The sequence below is a fragment of the Ambystoma mexicanum genome, chromosome 5q (genome assembly GCF_040938575.1).
Source record: "Ambystoma mexicanum isolate Mex_15411 chromosome 5q, UKY_AmexF1_1, whole genome shotgun sequence".
Taxonomy (NCBI): domain Eukaryota; kingdom Metazoa; phylum Chordata; class Amphibia; order Caudata; family Ambystomatidae; genus Ambystoma; species Ambystoma mexicanum.
In genome coordinates this window covers 414,940,015-414,962,160 of record NC_090933.1, presented here as the reverse complement: position 1 = coordinate 414,962,160, position 22,146 = coordinate 414,940,015, and the positions used below count along the sequence as shown (strand labels likewise).

Genomic DNA, 22,146 nt, shown 5'->3' with positions numbered 1-22,146 from the left:
CGACTGGATGTTCCTCCCACGTATTCCTCATCTTTCATATTCAATATCCAGCTTCAGCTGCTTTGGAATTTATTTATTTTTGGGCAGTGGGTGCTGTGCGTCGATGCAGTAGACTCAATGTCCCTCGAGGGCCTCTGTCTTGAGGATTATGTCATCGAATGTATACATGGTATGCACATCGCCCGCTGTCTTCAGTTCTATTTTTGTTACAGTAGAAACTACCTGCATAACCACAGGTTTGACCGTACTAAGCTTTGAAGGAGCAAAAGCTGTAATAGCATGGGTAATTCTACTGTGGGGTAGGCTGGGAGGGTTATGAGGAATACGTGGGAGGAACATCCAGTGGAAAGACCATTACCAGGGGGTAAGTAACTTGTTCTTCGAATGGATTGTGTCCTCCCACGTATTCCTCATCTTTGATAGATTCTCAAAGCAGTGTTTGTTTTGGTGGAGGGAGTACGAATTTAGTTTTCAATGGATTCCATGAACCGAATGGAGGACAGCTTTTCCAAAGCTTCCATCCTGACCGAGGGAAGACTCAAGGCAGTAATGATTTGTGAACGTGTGAATAGTAGACCAGATTGCTGCCTCACAAATTTATTTTATCGGTACACCCCTTTGCAGGGCTGTAGAGTTAGCCATGCCCCTGGTTGAATGGGCCCTTAATCCTTCTGGAGGATCCTTTCCCGCCAGCCCGTTGCATTCTGAAATTGCCAGAATTATCCATCTGGATAAGGTCCGTTTTGTCACAGCCTGACGCAGACTGTAACCTGTATGGCCTATAAAAAGTGGACCATCAATACTAAGTTTGGATAGTTTAGATATGTAAAAGCTCAGAGCTCTGCGTGGATCCAATCTATGTAATCTCTCCTCCTCTTTGCCAGGATGAGATGGAGGATAGGAAGTGGGCGATGCAATGTTCTGCCCTACATGAAAATCAGAAATGATTTTGGGTAAAAATGAAGGCTTAACCCTCAGACCAACCCTATCCTTGTGGAAGATAGTAAAGAGTGGCTTGGATGATAGTGCCTGCAATTCCCTCACTCTACGGGCTGAAGTTAATGCTACCAAGAAAATGGTTTTGAATGTTAACAACCTTAATGGACATTAATGTAAAGGTTCAAAGGGTGCACACATTAGAAATGTTAGTACCAGATTACCAGACTAAGGTCCCAAACTGGAACTTGGAAAGGAGATTTAGGTGACGGGGAGGCATGGAGAGGGGGGTGGGGGACATTGGTGAGCTCTTTAGAAATTGTGTCACCAGTGAGATTTTGAAATATGAACATTCTTCCGACGAGCACTTAAACATGGATAGCGCCGCCAAATAGTACTTAATGGTTCCACCCTGGAGCCCCAGATTGGCTAGGTATAGTAGAAAATATAACACTTCTGGTGTTTTGCATAGAAAAAAGGTCTACATTCTTGCCTTTGCACCAGCTGCAGAATTTGTTCCAACGGTACAAGGACTTTGTTGCTGGCCTTCTGGCTAAAAGCAGAATCTCCATTACGTCATCCGGAAGGTCCCAATCCTTGTATCTCAGCCTTTCATAAACCATGCGTGAAGGCTGAGTGTCTAGGCCTCTGGATGGAGAACCCAACCCTCCTCTCATGAGAGAAGGTGCTCTCTTAGTGGAAGAGGTAGCACGTCCTCCTGGCCCAATCCGTGGCAATTAGGATCATGTGTTTCCGGAACTTTCTCAACCTCTTGATCCTGTGAAGAATGATGGGGACTGGAGGAAACTCATACAAGAGTGAAAACTCCCAGTCCACTACAAACCTCTTGGAGGAAATTCCCTGGAGCAGTACAGTTCGCACTTCCGGTTGACACTGGTTGCGAACAGATCCACTTGAGGGGTTCCCCAAAGGGTGAATATCTTTTGAAGGACTTCCTGAGCTAGTTCCCACTTGTGAGTGGGAGACTGTGCTCTGCCTGCTCCAAGTGTCTGCCGATGTGTTCACCTCTCCGGCTAGGTGAACTGCTGATAGAGAGATTCCTTTTGCCCAGTACCAGAGCTGTATTGCCTCTCTGCACAGTGGTAGTGACCCTACACCTCTTCTCTTGTTGAGGTAGTACATGGCCACAGCGTTGTCCATCATTATCAGGCCATTCTTTCTCCGTACAGAGGGCAGAAAAGCCTTCAGCACAAGTCCGATTGCCCACGGCTCCACAAGATTCATGTGTAGTTTGGACTCTGATAGAGACCAACGACCGCTGAATGTCAGATAGTTGGCGTGGGCTCCCCACCCCATGAGTGAGGCATTCGTCACTACTGTTATCTCCGGCCATGTTTGCCAAAAAGGTTCTCCCTTCAGAATGTTGTCCTCACAGGCCCACCACAAAACAACCTGTGTGACCCTGCTTGGAACCGGAAGTAGGTCCGACAGGTTTCCTGAGAAATGGGACCATTGTGTCTTGAGGGCCCACTGAAGGGATCTCATTCTCAGGCGAGCCTCTGGCAACAGAAAAAGGTATCAGGTAATAATATCGCCTTATATATGGTCGCCGTAAATAATATCACTGCGAAAATGTCGTGGCAATATTATTTGGATGACAATATATATGGGGACAGGGGCCAAAAAAAAAAAATTAAAAAAATATAAATACATTTGGGGGTTGCGGGGTTGTCCCCCGCATGTTCCATGCAATAATGTCACCACAAAAAACAGCCATTTTTCAGCGATATTTTTGCATGGCGAGATTTTTGTGGTGACATTATTACATGGAACCCAGAAAAATGCAGGATGCCACGAGGCTGATCAACCTAAAACATTTTTTACAAAATTCTAATTAAAAAAAAGAAATCGAAGGCCGGGAGAGATTGGGCGCTATTTGGAGAGCATCTGTAGAATGTTTTGAGCCCTCACCTCGGGTGGCGAGCTCTTTCCAAAGGATGTATCCAGTACAGCCCCGATGAACTGGAGCTTTTGAGAAGGTGTCATATGGGACTTTTTGTAATTGAGGGAGAAGCCCAGTCTGTAAAGAGAGTGGCAGGTGACGTTGAGATGATCCAGAACCTGTTCGGGAGAACGCGCCCTAATCAGCCAATCGTCCAGGTAGGGGGTAGACGTAAATCCCCCTTTTCCTGCCACCAATGCCATCAGTTTGATGAAAACCCTTGGGTGGAGGTCAGCCCGAATGGCAGAACTAGAAACTGATAATGAGAACCACCAACGGCAAACCTCGGGTACTTTCTGTGTTTGAGATGAATTGGCACATGAAAGTAAGCATCCTGAAGGTCCAATGACACCGTCCAATCCTGGAGTTGGAGGGTCTGAAGGATCAGAGAAAGTGCGACCATCTTGAATTTGTCTTTCCTGAGGAACTTGTTCAAGTATCGCAAATCCAAGATGGGTCTCAGTCCTCCGTCCTTCTTGGGTATTAGGAAATAAGGAGAGTACCATCCCTTGCTCCTTTCCGCTACAGGCACCGTTTCTATAGCGCCTTTCTCTAAAAGGGTCAAAGTTTCCTGCACAAGACACGGATCTGGAACCCTCAAAGAGTGGCTCCCCGGTGGATGGTTCTGAGGTCTCTGAATGAACAGAAGGCTGTAACCTTGGACTATGGTTTCATGCCCAAGCATCCAAAGTAAAGTCTTGCCATTCTTTCAGATGCTGAGACAGCCTGCCTCCCACTGGTGTTTTGTGACTCAAGACCTCAGAGGTTTTGAGGTGGCGGATGCAGTGGCTGTTGGCAAGGATGCCCCTGCTTCAGCGGCCTTCGCACCTCTCCCCAGTCCTCCACAAGGGAATCTTCTTTTGGCCTCTTTGACCATTCCTCTCGCTCTTCCAACTGAGGAGTAGTAGCAAAAGGATTTACCCCTCTAAGGCTGTCCACTGGCGTGAAATGGCTGAGGCTGCCCAATAGCAGCACCTAAGGATTTGGCTGCCACCTTTGAGGTCTGCAACTTCTCAAGGCTTTCATCAGTCTTGTTGACAAAAAGGTGAGACCAGTCAAAAGGCATGTTTAGGAGTCTGGATTGCACATCCTGTGCAAATCCCGACTTCCTCAACCACGCAAATCTGCGTATTATGGCGTTTGTTGCCATGGCTCTGCTGATGCTGTCAGCAGAATCCAGACCCGATTCAAGAGACACACACATGGGTTCCTTGCCATCTCTAATAATAGCCAAGAACCTGTCTCCCCCCACCCCCCCTCAGGAATGTGCTCTGCCGCCATGGAAATGCAGTCCCAAGTGAATGAGAATTTTGCTAGCGCCATGTGGAGTTGGACGATTTAAGCGCCATGCTCCCTGCAGAAAATACTTTGCTTGCCCATCCATCTACTCTCTTGTCATCCCCATCTGGTGGGATAGTTAGATAAGCTGCCTGCTTGGAAGTTGTGGTAGCTGTCTGTACCACCAGACTCTCTGGAGTGGGGTGTTTTGACAAGTAGTCAGGGTCACCACTGGAAGGGCAGTATTTTTTGGTCAGGTTTTTGTTTACTGCCGGTTTAGTCTTTGGCGTCTCCCAATTTACTGCCACCCTTTTTTGGAGAGCGATATGAAATGGTAAAATAAGTTCCATTTGCAGACCCTGATCAAGGATGTCTGTCAGATCATCCTGTTCAAAGGGGAGGGTAGGCCTACTCCACCCCAAATAGTCTACAACTTTAGACATTGTCTATATGAAGCATCTGCATGCTCATCAGCTTCATGTCTACCAAAATCCAGCTCTGGTGAGGTGTCTACCCCACTGGCCATGTGTAAATTATCATAAAGATCTTTCAATCTAGACTCTTCTTTAGTTCTCAGGCACATTTGGTGTACCAAATTGGAGACCAAAAGGTGAAAGATTTGAAATAATCTTTCCTTGGTAAAGGAATATAGGTCTCGTTTGGGATAGGCATCGAAGCCTTAAGAAACTGAACTCGACGCTCGAGGAGTCGAAATCTTTTTCGGCTTCGATGTCGCCATTGGTTTAGGTGGCACAGCTGGCATTGAAGGCGTGACCAGCGTCGATGGCGCAGCTGGCAATGATGGTGCCACGGGTGTCGAGAGCGCAGCTGGCGTCTAAGGCACAGTTGGCGTCGATGGGGTGGACAACCTCGACTTATGTTTGGACTTACGGCTCCAAAAGATCCTTCGATGACTTATCGCATTGAGGCCTCGACAGCTCTCGATGAGGATCGGGCCTTCGTCCCAGACTCGAAGGCACGCAGGATTTGGCTCAGGCCCTTTCCTTACTTTGGAAGGCGCAGTAGGAGCATGGCTTGCTGAGGGTTTTTGCTTTTGAAATATTTTCAGCATTTCAGATATAAATGCTTCCCATTTGGCAGGTGTAGAGCTTTTCGTGGGACAAGATACCCTCTCAGGGTAGGTGTCTGACGACTAAGTCGAAGAAGGCGACATGTGGTGCCTATTTTTCGACTTCCTCGACGACGATGAGTGGTGGGAGCCACTCCTCGACCTTGATCTTTTAAGCTTCTACCTTCGAGGAGAGTCGCCTCTCAGTTCGTCCGAAGAAGGTTTCAGTCGATGGGTATTTTTGGGGGGTTTTACCTATCCCCAATTTCCCCCTTTGCTCCTTCAGAGCTTTTCTGGTCATTGACTGGCATTTGGAGCAGGCCAAGGTATTATGCTCCACCCTGAGACAACACAGACAAACTCGGTGTGGGTCAATGAACGACATCTTAGAATCACAGTCCTGACACATCTTGAACCCGGTCTTCGGGGTAGTAGGTATCGAGGAAGAAGACATTATCACGTAGTTAAAACAAAAGAAGAATGCCGTAGTTTGTCAAAGCATAAGCTTACTCGGAAAAATGGAACTGAAGCCAACGGGCGCTGCACATGCCATATATACCTTCAATGACATGATCCTCGAGACGGAAGCCCTCGAGGGACATCAAATCAACTGCATTGAGGCACATCGCCCTCTGCTGAAAAAAAATACCCGAAGCCACTGAAGCTGGATATCGAATATCAAAGATGAGGAATACATGGGGGGGACACAATCCATTCCAAGTTGTGTTTCAGAGCAAACAATATATTTCAAAATGCATCTCAGTACGTCAAGATTTCTGCTTGAAAGTGTCACCCTTTTAGAATGCATTTCAAAACAAGTACATATATGAATACTGAATTTTAGAAGAATCTGCTAATTTATTTCTGGAGAGGCTTCCAGGCCTGGCTTAAACGCAATGGTGACAAAATCCCTTCAGCAAATTATCAGGGGTGCTAATATCCAAAGAATCCCAGTATGAAAAAAGGAAGTGCTCATGGTTTCAAAAAAGCATGCCGGCAAACAACAAAAACAAGCTAAATAATTATAGGAATGCATGCAGGTGAGACTATTCCTTTATTCATTTTTATTTTCTCACATATACATTACACTTCTGAGAGGTTTGCCTAGAGAATGAACAATCGCTTAATGGTCAGCCAAGCTTAGGAGCACTACAACTCCATTACACGATCTCTCACAACAACTGTTCTCTTACCACTGCCTTTGGAGTTCTCTGAATGGCCAGAATTCGGTTCCCCAGGGAAAATTTGATACATTTCACTTCGCCTTTGTCTTCCATCCTTAAAGATAAAGGTCACAGAAAAATGTAACGTTTTGCTCACACTCAACATATACATCTGTGGAGAAATCAAAGGTTATTATAAACTAAAAATAAGGTGACGTATTGCAGAATGCGATAGTGTACAGTCAATCAGCAAAACCAACTCGGCTTTCCTGCCTTTTGTAGCTGAATCATTACGGTATTGGTATGCTGACCGTCAAGGGCAACTGATAGCCAACACAGTGGAGCCAACACAGTGGTAACACTAGAGGATACAAAAACTAGCTCCCTTCGTTTGGAAGGCATGACACTACCACCAAAGAGCCCAATTATATTGGACTGAAGGGCAGACCTTCTGAATTCAACGAATTCATCCATCCAATCACACTTCGGTCATCTTTTTATGCTTCTGTTCTAATGCACCATAGTTCTAATTTACCTCCGCTCATTTGTTCAGCGGCATGAGCTTGAGCGCAGGACAGTTCCACTTTTAATGAGAAAATGCCATAACCACAATTACCTGAACGAGATTGGATTTCTGTCATCTGGTCCTTTCACAACAACCCCAGTGGTCCCACCAGTCCGAACAGCAAATACCTATCAAAAACATTGGAGGTAATGGTAAATAGTAGTAACATACATTTTCGCAAACTATCCCGTTCATAGATTTACACCTTGACTGTACTGCTGAAAACAACTGTAAAGACCAATAAAGTAGGCTCACATGGACAACCACCTAACAAGGGAAATAACCATGTTGCAATGTTCTTTTCCGATGCTCATCTTTAGTGCCACCAAATGGACAAACAGGGAGGAATTCAGTGAAGGTGGGGAAACAATAACCAGGCAGTACCGATGTCCTTAGTGAACTACAGGAATGAGAAGGGGTTTTCAGACACACAGGAGGAGAAGGGAGTGAGCGAGTGTCGGCACAGGTCAGGTGCAGTGTGGAACATCGGACCTTAAAAAGCAAGGCAGGGTAGCAATATATAAGGAATAGACCTTTTCTATGCAATAATAACGGTGTGTAGCTTTGGTAAACTCACAGATTATTTTAACAGCTTACTAGCTGGTTCCCCGGCCAAACAAATCCATCATCTCCAGAGGGCTCAGAATGCTGTGGTCATATTGGTGTTCGGTGCGAGTAAGCCATCATCCATTTCAGGGTTGCGATGTTCACTCCACTGGTTGGCAGTGGAGGATAGGATCAATTTCAAGATTCTGTGTATGATATTTAAATGTCTGAATAACCTCACTCCTTCATACCTGGCAGAGAGGTTGAGCCTACATCAACCAACCTGGGCCCTTCGATCTATATATGTGTATACAGAGGAGAATGTTTGTGTGTGGACCCAAACTATGGAACAGTCTTCCATGGGAGATCAAGAAAGTTAAGTCTTTTCTCCAGTTTCACAAAGCGGTCAAAACTTACCTTTTAATTAAACCAGGTGGAATTTGATAACTACTACCTAGATGAGCTGTCCTGAAAGCTGTACCCACCTATGATTCTATGTGCCAATTGCACCTACATACAATTAAGTTTTGTATGCCGCGTGTTATAAAACCCTCAATCAATCAAATCTACATGCTTCTGGCCAAACCGCTGCTGCTGGCTTGCCTCCTCCCCTCACACATGAGGTTACTGCCCTTTTCAACCACCATCAATACTTGCACCACTTTACGACTGTATAGATAGCTGATAGGGAATGCCATTGGTGGTGTTTTTAGAGGCATATGCATTCTCTAGTATTTTGGCATGGCTCTTTTGCTGTGATATTCAAACCTGAATTGAATACTGTCACATGTATGTCCGTGTGAACACACAAGTTCTGACACCTGAATACATTTAAGAGGGTTAATTAAGCAAAGGTAGAGTATAACACCATTGTATGGAAATGGTTTCATGATGGCTGTAAAAAAAGGTTCTTGAGAAACGTAGTCCTTGAAAGCAGGGCTGCACAACAAAAAAGGCATACAGAAAGTTCCAGACAGGACGGTCTCCTGCTTAGCGATTTCTAGAGCCCAATTCCTTTTCTTTCCTTTCTTCTGGGAATCACAAGGCATCTCTCCTCACTGGGGATTGTAAGACTTCCTTCCTTTGCCAAGTTTCCCAAAAGTCCTCCACTTATTTGGGCTCTCCTCTCCACAATGTTCTCCCCTCTTCTGGGGCAAAGATTCTCTCCCCTACTGTTACACATCCCCTCTCCTGGGGATCTATGTTACTCTCGCCTTCTCGCTCTTTTCTGTATCACACTTCTCTTCTAGGTTTCATGGGGCTCTCCTCTTCTGTTACTCATCTCCTCTTCTGGGGATCAAAGTCACTCTCTCTTACTACATCACCCCCTGCCCTCTATTGGATCAAGGGCCTCCTTCATCTGGTCTCAAGGGGCTTGTCTCCACTCACTAGAACACACCACCTTCTAGGGTTCAAGTGGCTATTCTACCCCTCACTGGGGCACACCCCTCATTTGAGGTTAAACAGACTCTGCTCCCCATTACTGCAGCACATCCCTCTCTTCTGGGCTCAATGGGTTCCCCTTCTCTTGTGTTCTCCAGCTTTCTAGACAAACTCCTCTTCGCAGTTCCCAGCTCAGAGGACACCGACTGTGGATTTTATCCTCAGTTTTAAAGCCCTCATCACCCTACCATTGGCTGAAGCAAACTTTCAAATTGATTGGTTAATTTGCTTCCTATTCCAAGCCAGGGCAAGCCAGGGCAAGGAAGTCCTTAAAAGACTTGCCACCATTTTGGATTTCTTTCAGTTTGTTTCCCGGGCAGGTGCTGGTGTTTGCCTGCTGCTCTGCTACTACCTTGCCTGTCCGTCTCCCTACACAGAAGTTAGTTATTTGGATTTCTGTAGTTAAAATGCCTTCACAAGGGACAGAAGTTCCCACCTGTGCAAAATCGCTTTTTCCTTTGGGCCGGTGAACTAAGTATTTCCCTCCTTCAATGCTGCAGGGAAGGGAGAAAGCCGGTCCCCTTCACAAGCACTGCTGCTGGAAGGGGCGGGGTTTGAGATCAGTTAGGTTTTTTCATTCGAGGATCCATACCTGTTGATAAAGGATCTGTCTGGGTGTGCTAGTGTTTGTCCCTGAATCCCTAAAAAAAAAAAAAAAAAAAAAAAATAAAAAAAAGACATTGTGGAATCTTCCCCAGATTTTGTATTTCAAACCTGGTGCATTTTGGGAGATGCAGTCCAGAATGTGCAGTTTCTTTGCGACCCAGTAGTTCCTAACGAGGTGCTCTATCAGGGGGTTGGTGAATAGTTCAGGGCTGGTCCCGTCAGTCATCTCTAATGCGAACTAGGCACTGCATACGATGTTGGCACTGTGACTATCACAATACACAATATGACGGGGGGATTTATGAGATTCAAGGTTTTGACATACAATCAAGAATATCACTAAAAAGTAACAAATAGGTTACCAATAATGATCCTAAACAACTACTGAGTTAATTGTCAGAGACTTGCATGTCAGTTGCAAGCCTCTAGAGTGGCAATTTGAGGAGTAAAAAGTGTAAACCTTTTTACGCATCGTTTAAATGTAAAGTTTTTAGCGTGACCATCGAATTAAATTCATGGTCCTGGAACGCACACCCGCTGAGCCTGCCAAAAATGAACGCGTTTACCCAGCATTTCATTTTCATGGAGGTACACGTATTCTGTGATATTCTGTGATACGAAGGTATTCACGATCAATACAGTTAAAAGAACTAAGCGTGGTGGGAAAAAACAAAGATTTACTGATTTAACCATACTAATTAAAGAAATAGAGGTAGAGGAGGTCGCAATGTTGGACTACCTAGGCTTTCGCCTGGCCAGGAATGGTAAGTGGGATGAACACGTGGAAAAAGCTAATTTTCCATTATCTCGCAAATGTGTTGCAATTGGGAATTTGTCCAAGAAATATGGGAATAATGTTGCAAATCCCGTCTGAGAGTTATATGTGTCGCAGGCGGTGGGGGCTGCAAGTTACGGTGCAGAACCGTGGGGTCACTGCAAAGCTGGTCGTCTAACTTTAATTGAAAATCATTTAAAAAAAAAAAAATATATATGACTTCTTATGCTTCCAACAAGTGCACCTAACATTTTTGGTCATCTGGAATTAGATTTAAAATCCATTGGTGAAATGGTAAAGATGAAACCTTTCTGCATTGGGCACAAATCTGGTATAATGAGGCGCTTGCCCATTACCGTGATGCACTTATTGATTTAATGAGTTGTGAGGGGACATCCAACCTATCGTGGGTAGCATAGGCAAGATCCACATTGCATACATTGAATTTGGGTCATTTATGGTCCGAACCGAACCTCAGAACATGCAAGGGAATGCCCTAGAAATTATTAGCGAGGAATATTGGAATCATGTGTACTCCAAACAACTCAGCGACTGCCCATCTTTGATGGATGGTTGCACATTTTTGTGAAGAAAAACCATGTGGGGTCACGAAAATGATCTGACAGACATAAATAACAATCCCATTTGCGCACTCTCTTAACATGAAATTAAGATTTAACATTTTACTGCTTGCCCCACTTACCGATGTCGAACAAAACAGGAAATATTTGGTGTCCGTTCTGTACACGTACAATAGAGACTGCATAGCATTTTATGTTTATCTGTCCAGGCTATTCCCGGATAACTGGGGGATCTCAGACTGTGTTTAAAGAACCATGGCGTGTTCACATGGTTTGAAGCTGATGTTTTATGTAGAAGTTCCACTCTTCCTGATGTATTGTTTGCGGTTTCAGATTATTTGACCAGAGCTTGGAGAAGGAGACTCAAACAGCAATTTTAGTGGTAGCAATCCTCAATTAAAACTATGCTATTTATCAGGAAAATTGGTTTATTTTGGTGTTTCTAGAAATTTGATGAATTTTCATATGGATTATTCATATTTTGTGTCAAGGGTTATGTTGGGATGCACGTACAGCGTCCCAGCCAGGCGAAAAGGTTACGGTTGAAAAAAACCTATTAGTGTGTAACATCGTGGGAGCAAAGTGAAGTTTGTGCCACGGACAGCGCATATACGGTCTTATTAGGTCTGATACATATTAGATACCCACATATAGCAACACAGAAAGAGCAGCAAATGTATTAAGGTTGCAGTTGCAGAGTTTATAGATAGGGCAGCATTATAGGCCCAGTGTTTAGTTGTTGTATTATTATTATTATTATTATTATTAAGTACCGACGTGTGATATGGGGGAAGAGCAGCCATAGGTGGAAGATGGAGTCAGCAAGGTAGTATGTTAGAAGCGAGGTCAGTGTGTTAACTTGACAGAAGTATCGCCATTTTGGATGCTAAGGCCTAGCACACGTTGTACAGAAGAGAGTGCAGGCCCTTGTATGGAGCTGCAGTTCTGGTAGTTAAGCTCCAGAAACAAATCCCTCAGTCCCTTCCCCCAGGAGAGAAGCCGAGATCGGAGGCACTCATGGCGCACAGATAAGCACCAATCGTATCCAGCTGCGGGGCCTGAATGAGGTGGGAACTAAATGTTAGTTGGAAGAAGCGCAGGAAGGGATGCACACAAATTCATGAGAATAGGGCAAGAGATTGTGTGATCCCAATGGGCCTGGTAAAGATTTAGAACATGACTGCCCCTTACCCCGGAATGGACACCCCATAGGAATTACACAGAGACACACAATTTAAGCAAATAAATATTCGAAATATAGACTCAAGAGGGGTTCCCTGGTCACGTCATCCCTGGGCACCTGGGGTAGGAAAGAGATAAGCGAGAGCCGTGTCTGGAACATCTTGGGATTCGGGACAGGAAGAGCGGAGGTGATGGCAATGCATTTAGTACAAGGTTGGGGTTGCCACTTGTGTGTGCCATGGGGTCTGGGTTAATGAGGAGGCCAACTGTCTCATCAGAGCAGAGTCTGCCTTGCCAGCTTACTTTGATCATGTCTGGAATAGGAGGGTGCACATCACATGACGGTCTCAAAAGAACAATTCTATCAATGATCAGAACCCATTAATCGGGTACCTGGGTTCGACAGTGTCGAAGGACCAAGTGTCTAGGGGAATGGGTTTAGATTATATGTGGGCAATGTGTCAAGGGACTTTTGGGAGGGATTAGCATGTTCTATAGGTGATAGTGAATGAGGGTGGTAGGATTGTGTTGTACATATTACTATGCATAGTATTGTTAACCTGCAGAATTTCCGTTATGAAAGCTGTAACCGTTTGAGGTAAGACGAGCTTCATGTCAGTTCAGTTCTACGGGACCGTTCGAGACCTATATGCATGTAATAAACCTCGTTTTTCTTTGCAAAGCGGTGCTTTTATCTGTTTGCCTTTTGGATTGTTTTTGTCTCCTGGTTTTTGGTAACCATTCTTACAATTTGGTGACCCGGACGTGATCCCAGACTCCCCGCGAAGTCGGCGGTGGATTCCTAGGGTGCGACACCCATTTGCAGTGACCAGACCCCAATACACAATCGGAAGAGGTTTGCAGGTGCCGTGTTGACTGGAAAGACTGCCTGCTCATTGGAACGGGTGCTGTTCCCAGATTGTGTAGGCCATTGATGAGACCCCGTTTTGGAGGAACTCAGGAGAACATGGAGATGTTAGTGCACCTTTGTGGGAGAAAAATAACGGGAGAGTGTGTGGAGTGAGGTCTTGTTGAGTGTGTGGATTGTAAAGACCACGTGGCAATATATGATAGGTATATATTTGTAGTGGTGGGCAGAGGGATATTCTCCGTGAGAGAATAGGTGACATCACAATATAATTGCATGTGTAACAGAAAAGAGAGGAATAACAGGACTTCAAGGCAGCGATGCCCATAAAATAAGAAGTGAAGTCCAATATATGGAGGACTTGAGATCCAACCACTCGGCACAAGGGAGTGTGAGGAGGAAAACTCCCTCTTCCAGAGGCAAGGGGAAAGAGGAAGGGGCAACACCATTATGCAAATAAGTGTGATTTTGTTGTGTAGGTCCATTATGTTGAGGGCCTGGGATCCCTTTGCACGGCAGAAGAAGGGGGAGTAAGGCGGTACATTCCCTTATCTCGAAAGGGGAGATTGAGGAACTGTCAAAATCATTGTTTATATGTTGTGGTTTTTATTGCGTTATAGTTTAAGGAGTTATTGAATTGTTGTGGTGTGAAGTGAAGTGATGGGTAGGGCATTTGGTGTGTGGTGCAACGAGCGGAGGGAGAGGTAAACAGTAGTGGGAAGGCTAGAGTGCTAGGAAGATTGGAACCTGATGCCACTCGAAAATATGTGTACAGCACTTCTGCTGTACCAGGAAAAGATAATGAAGTATCACAACAAGAAGCTTGTTGGTGATATGAGAGGGGAAATGTATAATCCCTGCCTCGAAGAAGGAACACATAATAGAGAGGTTTTGGGTCACATGTTGTCGTGACTCAGAATCCCAGTGAATTTATACCTGCCAAGTACCAGCCAGAGAGAGAGAGAGAGAGAGAAAGAGACTCCCATGCCAGTCATTAGGCCCAAATGTGGAACAGGAAGCTGCAGCACCGGGCCCTCTTTAGCTATAAGGTTAACAACAGTCTTATGACCAAGACCACATAAACAACACCTGATAGTAGATTGTTAACTCATCCCCAATGTTGCACCTCACATATCTAATGCTGCCGGAGGCCAATGCATCAAGATGGTGCCTTGTACCCAACCAATCTACACCATGACCCTCATCAACGAAGGAATTCCCAATATAACCCCGAATTGAGGTGTGGTTATGTGGTGAAAGGAAAGTGGTTTCCCTGTAACATAAGAAAAAGTGGTTTGGTTTGTTGTTTTATGGGAACCGAGACAAGGGTAGACCCGTCTACTGCTTGCACTCGTTCGGGTCTGGGTTTATCCTGAAATGGCAAATTCAAGGAAGTGACTAGAGAGTATCAACGTAACTTCCCATAGCACTGGAATCTAATATTAAGTGGATGGTGTGTTTTGTGAGACCAGGGACTGTAAGGCATGCATCCACCACCAGATGTGAAGTAGAAACCGGAACAGGAAGATTAATGTGGGGCATAGGATTAGGGCTCTTCCGTGCCCCAATGTCCAAGGATGAGCCTTCTCTGTGCCTTTTTGGGCCTCTTGGGACATTCTTTGACGAAATGCCCCAGCCGACCATAGTAAAAACAGGCATTGGTTAGGCGAAACCGTTCACGCTCAGCTGACAACGGGCCACGAACCCCACCTCAACAGCTGAGTCCGCAGAATCCGTGGAGTGTGCCTGTTGGACTGGGGGCATATCCAGGCGGTCTATGTGTTTCTATCTTTCGTTCGGGCTTTTTGGCATCTACTTGTAATGTTAAATCCACCAGGTCGGAGAATTAGGTAGGCAAAGCAGGTACTACCGCCAGGGTATCTTTCAATGTGTCGCTAAGACCTTTGTAGAATAACACCGCATTTTAGTTTTATAGCCAAGAGGTTTCTGCAGCCAATTGATAGAACTGTGTTTTGTAGTACAATAAACCACTCTTTCCTTGTGTCAACTTGAGCAATTCTAGGTCACGAGCTTGTGCCTAAAATCCAGTATCAAAAATCCCTGGTCATTTCCATCACCAGAAGGTCAAAATCATATGGAACTAGGCTACTATTTTCCAGCAATGGTTTTGCCCAGGTGGTCACTATCCTCCCCAAATGTGGCAGGGTAAAGGTAGCCTTTGTTGTGGAATCAGAGAATGTCTGGGGTCTACAAAGAAAATGCAATTTGCATCGATTTACAAAAAGGTACGGAACATATGTGGATCCCCACAATATCTTTCTGGTGGGGGAAGGGTGTGGGTACAAAGATCAGGGGTGGAAGTGTGGGCTGCGATGGAGTTACAGCAGCTCCACATTCCTCATCGGAAGGAAGAGGATCGCGCTCGCTTTGGATAGCGTCTAATCATTGATGTAAAGCAGCATTGGCAGAGGTCACGTCGGACCTTAGTATGGTGAGAGCCTACACCTCCCCTCTCCGTCAGATTGACTTCTATATGGGGGCAGGATGTATGACTCGCTGAATTCTTCTGCCATCGTTTAGCTTTCTTCTAAACAGGAGGGCGGACAGGCAACTATTTTTTGTATATATTATTCATTGTCTTTCTTGTGGAAACAGCATTTTCTTTCCGTGATGGGTTTTATATGCAATTCCTTGTTCATTTTGTTGCATATTACATAACAGATTTTGTGTATACTTTTAAACAAATTTTTTGGTCTTATAACAAATGTTGCGTCTAATGTTAAATTCATTTTTTGTTTTTACTTTGTGGGGAAATGAAATACCCCGAAACCATGTAGGACTTCTTAGTCTAGACATAACAGGATATAATTAGCATATGGCTGTTCAGCCTACATCTGATTAATTTGCCTTTATTTGATATAGCCCACTACAACCACCCATCTCATTCAATGCGTGGTTCGCAAAATCAGATTTCTAAAATGGTCCATTTGGGGACTATCTTTTTGGTTTAGGCCTGCACTAAAGCAGCCACTGGGTCCCTGGCCACTTCCATACTTTCAGGTGGGACAAAGAATATGGCTTCTCAAACTGTCATGACTCAGAATCCCAGGTGAACTTATACCCGAGCTCCCAAGTACCAGAGAGACAGAGAGACAGAGAGACAGAGAGACAGAGAGACAGAGAGACAGAGAGACAGAGAGACAGAGAGACAGAGAGACAGAGAGACAGAGAGACAGAGCCTCCTGGGTAGCTGAAAGGTAAACAACAGTGTTATGACCAAGACCACATAAATCACCCCTGATAGATTTGTAACTGTTTCCCCAGTGTGGCATCTCACCTAGCTAATCCTGCCGGAGCCAATGCACGAAGATGATACTCTAGAGCTTGTGAAAACCAGTTCTGGATGGGACGAGGATGCATCTATCGGGGCGCAGAGCCGTAGTAGATTCCACCAAGGGTTTGTATGAGAAACACAAATCCAGGTGATGAATGTTATGGAGTTCAAACCAAGTCCAATGGTCCAATGTCACATAATCCAAAAGAAATAGTATCCATAAGCAATCCAGAGAACAAGAAAAATGAAAGAAATTCAATAAGCCAGTTCATCAATGTATCAGGGAAATAAATCCAAGAGCAACCCAGAGAGAAAAGCCAAATCCAAGCTGTAGTTCGTCAAAATCCATAAAGACATCCAAAAGTAATCCACTGAAGAAAAAGCGAGGGACCCAAAAGCCAGAGAAGTCAGTCCAGTTAAATATGAGCACCAAAAACAAAATGCTAACAGGAACGCTGAGAAGCACTGCTGTGTAGGCGCCATGTCCTTTTATATAGGAAGTTGTTAGCAGTTTTCTGATCAGCCGTGTCACTGACTGAGTCACGTGACTACTCTTGCATCTTTAGCGGTTCTGAGAGGGCACCGACGCACTGCAGCATCTCCCAGTCACCACAGCAACCCCCACCGATGGCGCGGCCTCTGGAGCAACAATAGAAGGACATAGAGCCGGCACAAGCCAGGTACCGGTCGCCTCGCATGGGCGAGAGCAGGTCGCCGCTGCAGCGGTAAGTGCTGTAAATGCATGACACATGTATAATTATTTGGCGGTGCAATATGAGGGGAAGAAGTTAAAGAATAGAGTATTCTTAAACTCTGGAGAATGGTAAAGGATTTGGAAGATGTATCTGAAGATCCCAAAAGGAGAGAATTAGTAATACAAGCACCTTGTGTTATTCCTGCATCTAGTGCACACCCACGTACTGTGAAACGTCCACAACCCCTGCAACATCCACAACTCTGCCGCCCACACAGGGGTGTTACCCCATGCATGCAGCTGCAGGGTATAACATCACAAGCATGTGTCCCATGCAGCCCTGCAACAGCAGGCCCCCACAATCTATGAAAATGTCCTGCAACACCTAATAGCGAGTGCCAGGCGCAACCCCATTAGGTATACAATCAGAAAATAGGGCACAGAGAGATTTGGAAACAGCACTCTGAAGGACAGAGCCAGAGTTTATGTGAGTGATGCAGTAGCGAGGGGAAGGGCGCCAATAGGTACCGATGAATGGAGAACAGGCGATATTCTATTTCGAATTGACAGCACTGCAATTAGAGATGTACATGTCGAAACAAGGGATGATGGTAGCAATGACGAGAGACATAGGGAGAGGCAACCACGAGCAGGTAGCTCAGATTATGAATCAATTAGATCAGATGATGACACAGGGGTAGCAGAGGAGGAAGAGTGAGGAGCAGGGGGACGAAGTGCCTCCCAAGGTGACACCAAGAGTGGAGAGTTTGTGGGGCCCGAGGTTAAGAGCGCAACCAGGTTGTATGGTGGTGGTAAAGGGAAGTGAGGGGGGGGGGAAGAAGTTACAGGTAAAGCAGGTGGGAATACAATTCCTACTGTAACATAAAGGTCCCAGCAGAGCACAGTATATACCCAGGCCCCAGATGTATAGAAATAATTGGATTAAGGCATTGCCTTCACTCGCCGCAGGAGTGGGTAATTGGATATATGCGCTGGCAAAGCAGACCACAGGTATTAAATTGGCAGTAGGGGTCATGAAAAGCTTGTTTACTACAGAATTAGGGGACCAAGCAGATGATACTTGGAAAAGGGCATGATATCCAGGGGTAAGGATGGGCGACGACAATCATGATGGTGCACACTTTAATGATTGTTGGGTTAGAGTGTGGGCTGCATGAAGAACAACATATCCTAACACGGGGGATATACATGCCATCATGGCACACTCTATGAAAGAAGATGAAGATCCAGCGCAGTACATATTACAGATTTAGGAGATGAGACAGGGGAATCAAGGGATAAGACAATAGCAATATTCGATCACATGTTAAAGAACGGACTTCCAAAAGAAGTGCAGAAGGATTTGGATAAGGTAGTAGGGATGGAGGCCAAGGGATGGGTGGAAATTCAGCCAATTATAGTGCATTACTGCAAAAGGGGGCAGAAGGAGGAAAAGGAAATATTGGATAACGTGCAGAAGGCTGAGGCGAAGTTAGTGCAAAAGAAACTAGCGAAATGGAGTATAGAAGGACCAGTGATTATGGATTCACCCATACAGCAGGTGGAACAAAGGAAGCTTTGGGTAGGAACGAGAATGGCACTGGAATGGACAGAAGGGGGGTAATCAGGGTATCCAGATAACAGAGGGTATCAGGGAGGTTACCCAAGAGGTTATCCGCAAGGAAGCCGAGTGTATTAAGAGGGGCGAGGTGGTAGAGTAGGAGGATTTGGCGCGATGGAGCTGAGATTTGGTAGACCAGGACTGGGTTGGTCATGTGGGGAAAATGGTCCATTTTGCTCAAGAGTGTATAAGTAAGCAAGTTTATGCATATAATGCCAGAGCATATCCCAGTTCACCAGCAGCCCAGTTACATATCAACAGCGATATGGGACGATGCCCCAAGTGTCCCGTATGGTGTGATGCCCATGCAAGTGGCCCAGCAGGTATAACAGCCCCAGAACAACCAGCACCTGTACCACAGCAGATGCAACCTCCAGTGCCCAGCAATGCACTTGTGTATACACAGCTGCAGACAGAACAAGTCCCCGCAAGTGTGGGGCAAAAATGCTTTGCTGCACAGTGACATGTATGGTGAGTGGGCGGTAACTCTTTCGTATTTGCAGTGTCGAATACATATCCCGATTAGGACAACCCACAGAGAGCCCTGACATGCCCAGTCCTGTCAGTCACTGCTGACCTGGAAGAGGAACCCCTTGTAGGTGTGGAGATCAAGGTAGGTAACCAGGAAGTATTTGCACTGCTATTGTTTTCAAAGACAACGCCAGTAAACCTTTTTTTTTTTTAAATTTCTTTATTTATTTTACAACAAGGTGTAACAAACAATCAACTGTTAAACATTGCTATATACTTAATCCCCCAGAACTGTCCCCGTCCCTCCCAACCCTCCCTCCCGAGACCCCAGTTGAAACCACAGTCATCTTTGGGCTATGTGCCGGGCCGGGACTGTCTGTACTGTCTGAAGCATTGTCCAGTGCTGCAGGGTGGAACAATGGTACAGTTAACGCAACCCAGCGGAGTAGTTCCTCGCTGGAGTCCAATCTCTGCACCTGGATTGCTGTTTCCCGTGCGGCAGTCTCAGCGGTTATCCATCTTTTAAAGGTCCCCCCACCAACTGGGCTCACTCGGCCCCTGGCACTTTTCCATCCCATGGCTATGCATCTTTTCGCTGTAATGTATATCAAGTCTAAGTTGATTTAGGGGCTTATTTTTACTGTTTCGCTTATATCTGCCCAGGATACAGGCTGCTGGCTCGTGTACTTCCACGTCAATCTCCGCATATGCCACCTTTTCCTTCACCCGGGCCCAAAACCCCTGAATTATCGGCCAACCCCAGAACATATGGGTCATTCCCGCCTTTGGCTCGGTACGTTTAGGGCATGTTTGGATTGCAGCACCTTTAAACCTCGATATGGCTTCGGGTGTGAGGTAAGCCCCATTGGTGATATATAATTGGATGAGTTGTAGACGGGCATTCCGAGAGATTTTCTTGTGGTAATGAGCTATTTCTTCCCATGCTTTGTCTTCGAAGTACAGGCCTAATTCAATCTCCCATACCCTTCTGCATGACAACGCCAGTAAACTTGTTGTGAAGGGATTTGTGAGAAACCAGAAGGTGTCTCACCTGCTAGTAACCTGGGATCTGTCATCCAGATGGGCAGGGCATGGCCATCGCTTTTGTATCCAGTCCTGGTGGTGGACCAGTGCGGAAGGATCATCTGGGTGAGGGATCTTCAGGGAGTGGGAGTGAGACGTAGTATTCCTTTCCATGTAACACCTTTTACCCATCCTACTTAGGAACTCAACCCCCCCGCCCCCTTTCCCGACACAAACACTTTCTCACGGACAAGTCACTGTGACAGAAAACAGACTAACCATATACCTGACATGTTCCAACACAAGGATCAGGCAGAGTCCTGCAATTACTGATAATTACACACACCTGCCTTCCATCACACTTCCCCCCCATGCTGATAAAAGGCGGAGCACGAAAGAACACTCTGAGCAAGGCAAAACACACGAGGAAGCAGCAGTTCCGAGATGGCAGTTTAATATGAGGAGAAAGACGGCAAGACCAGAGAGGGTTGCAAGGAGGGAAACCGCTACTTTCACAAGCCCTTGAGAATAAGAAACATAAGACCTGAAATTAAAGCTGAAGAAAGGTGCATTGTGTGTCGGAAGTACCCGGGGCTCTCCCGTGTAGATAGCCATAGTGGGAGGAGCGATTGCCGCTGTGGTATTAACCTTGACTCATACAACAAAGCAGCATCAGTAAAGTCAGCACAACCAGTGAGTCGGAGAGACTGATAGCAGACGGGCCTGTGTTAAAACTAATGTTGCAAGCGCCAACTTTGTATGAAGCAATCTGAAGAAACAGAGTGTGAAGCATTTGTGATGAGCGACGCAAATAGAATTGAACATCCGAGCAATGACTGAACTTTTTGAAGCCAAGACAGATACCATATACACAGTAGTCCGGCACCATGTGGGTGCTCAATCGAAGGTCTCTGTTAGGTATTCAACTGAGAGGTGACAGATGTGAACTGTGAAATCGAAGCGGTCCTGCAACGAGTCCAGCTAAATACCATGCACATTCGAAGGTCTTCGATAGCTAATATGACCTGCAATTGGTCCGAGCCCGGCTGAGGGAGACTGGTTGTATGAGAGGAAGGATCTGAGCCCGACTGAGGGGTATACAGAGTGAACTGTGAGTCACCCAAGAAAGGATATTCTCTGAACATTGGAGAAGGGGATCTGAGCCTGGAAGAGGGGGATCCAAAATGAAGATTGTGATTTAAAGGGATCTGAGTCCGGCTAAGGGGGATCCAGGGTGAAGAGTGACTCACCTAACTTGAGTACTTGTAAGAGCAAAGGAACTTTTCGTTTGTTTTGGTAGATCAGGCCCTTTAAATCAAGAGACTTTGATACCTTAAGAGACTTGGGCACAGAAGGCCCCGATGCTGGTAATTGAACTGTGTCCTGATGCCGAAGAAGCCAGACAGTGTGCTATGCTCGAGTGAACCGTCTCGTCCATTGCTGAAAACGTGAGGAAGGGAGGCCAACCGCCTGAAACTCCCGACATATCATTTTGCGAACACTTCTTTCTTTTTCATGAACACTACCCTACACTATTGGTATTTAGCAGAAGGATTGACAATGGAAAGGATGGAGTGGATGGAAAGGATGGGGTGTATGGAAAGGATGGAACGGATAGAGTGGATGTGGAACGGATGGAGTGGAATGGAGGGAGTGCATGGATCGGAGGGAGCGCATGGATCGGATAGAGTGGACCCGAACAGATAGAACGGGTGGAGTGCATAGAACGGAGGGAGTACATGGAACGGAGGGAGCGCATGGAACGGATGGATACCACCACATCAAACCACCAAGCTTACTCTCTCCTATACACCACTACTCAACTAGAACACAGCGATACCATGACACATTCGGTATAACTGTTGTCATACTAACACCTGCCACATACTCATCATCCTAATTAAACACAGCTAGCTGAGCACACACCGCTAGCCTAAGCGTCTACTCAGGCCTAACACAGCCAGAAATCAGTCTGGGTATCAGCCCACCAGAATGAAAACATATTCCTGACCTCCCAACCACCACACCTACTGCTAAGAAGCAGCTATCATACAAGTGCCACACCAG

General features: G+C 45.7%; 1 protein-coding gene across 4 annotated transcripts in view; it reads right to left on the bottom strand.

The window, feature by feature from the left end:
- The window catches only part of RMC1 (regulator of MON1-CCZ1), a 1,737,150-nt gene that overhangs the window by 1,676,420 nt on the left and 38,584 nt on the right, over positions 1 to 22,146 (bottom strand). For all 4 annotated transcript variants that reach the window (XM_069620905.1, XM_069620903.1, XM_069620904.1 and 1 more), the window contains exons 2-3: positions 7,026 to 7,102; positions 6,440 to 6,524 (exon numbers count right to left, since the gene is read on the bottom strand). In XM_069620905.1, coding sequence (XP_069477006.1) covers positions 6,440 to 6,524; positions 7,026 to 7,102 — 162 coding nt within the window. The remainder of the gene's footprint in view (positions 1 to 6,439; positions 6,525 to 7,025; positions 7,103 to 22,146) is intronic.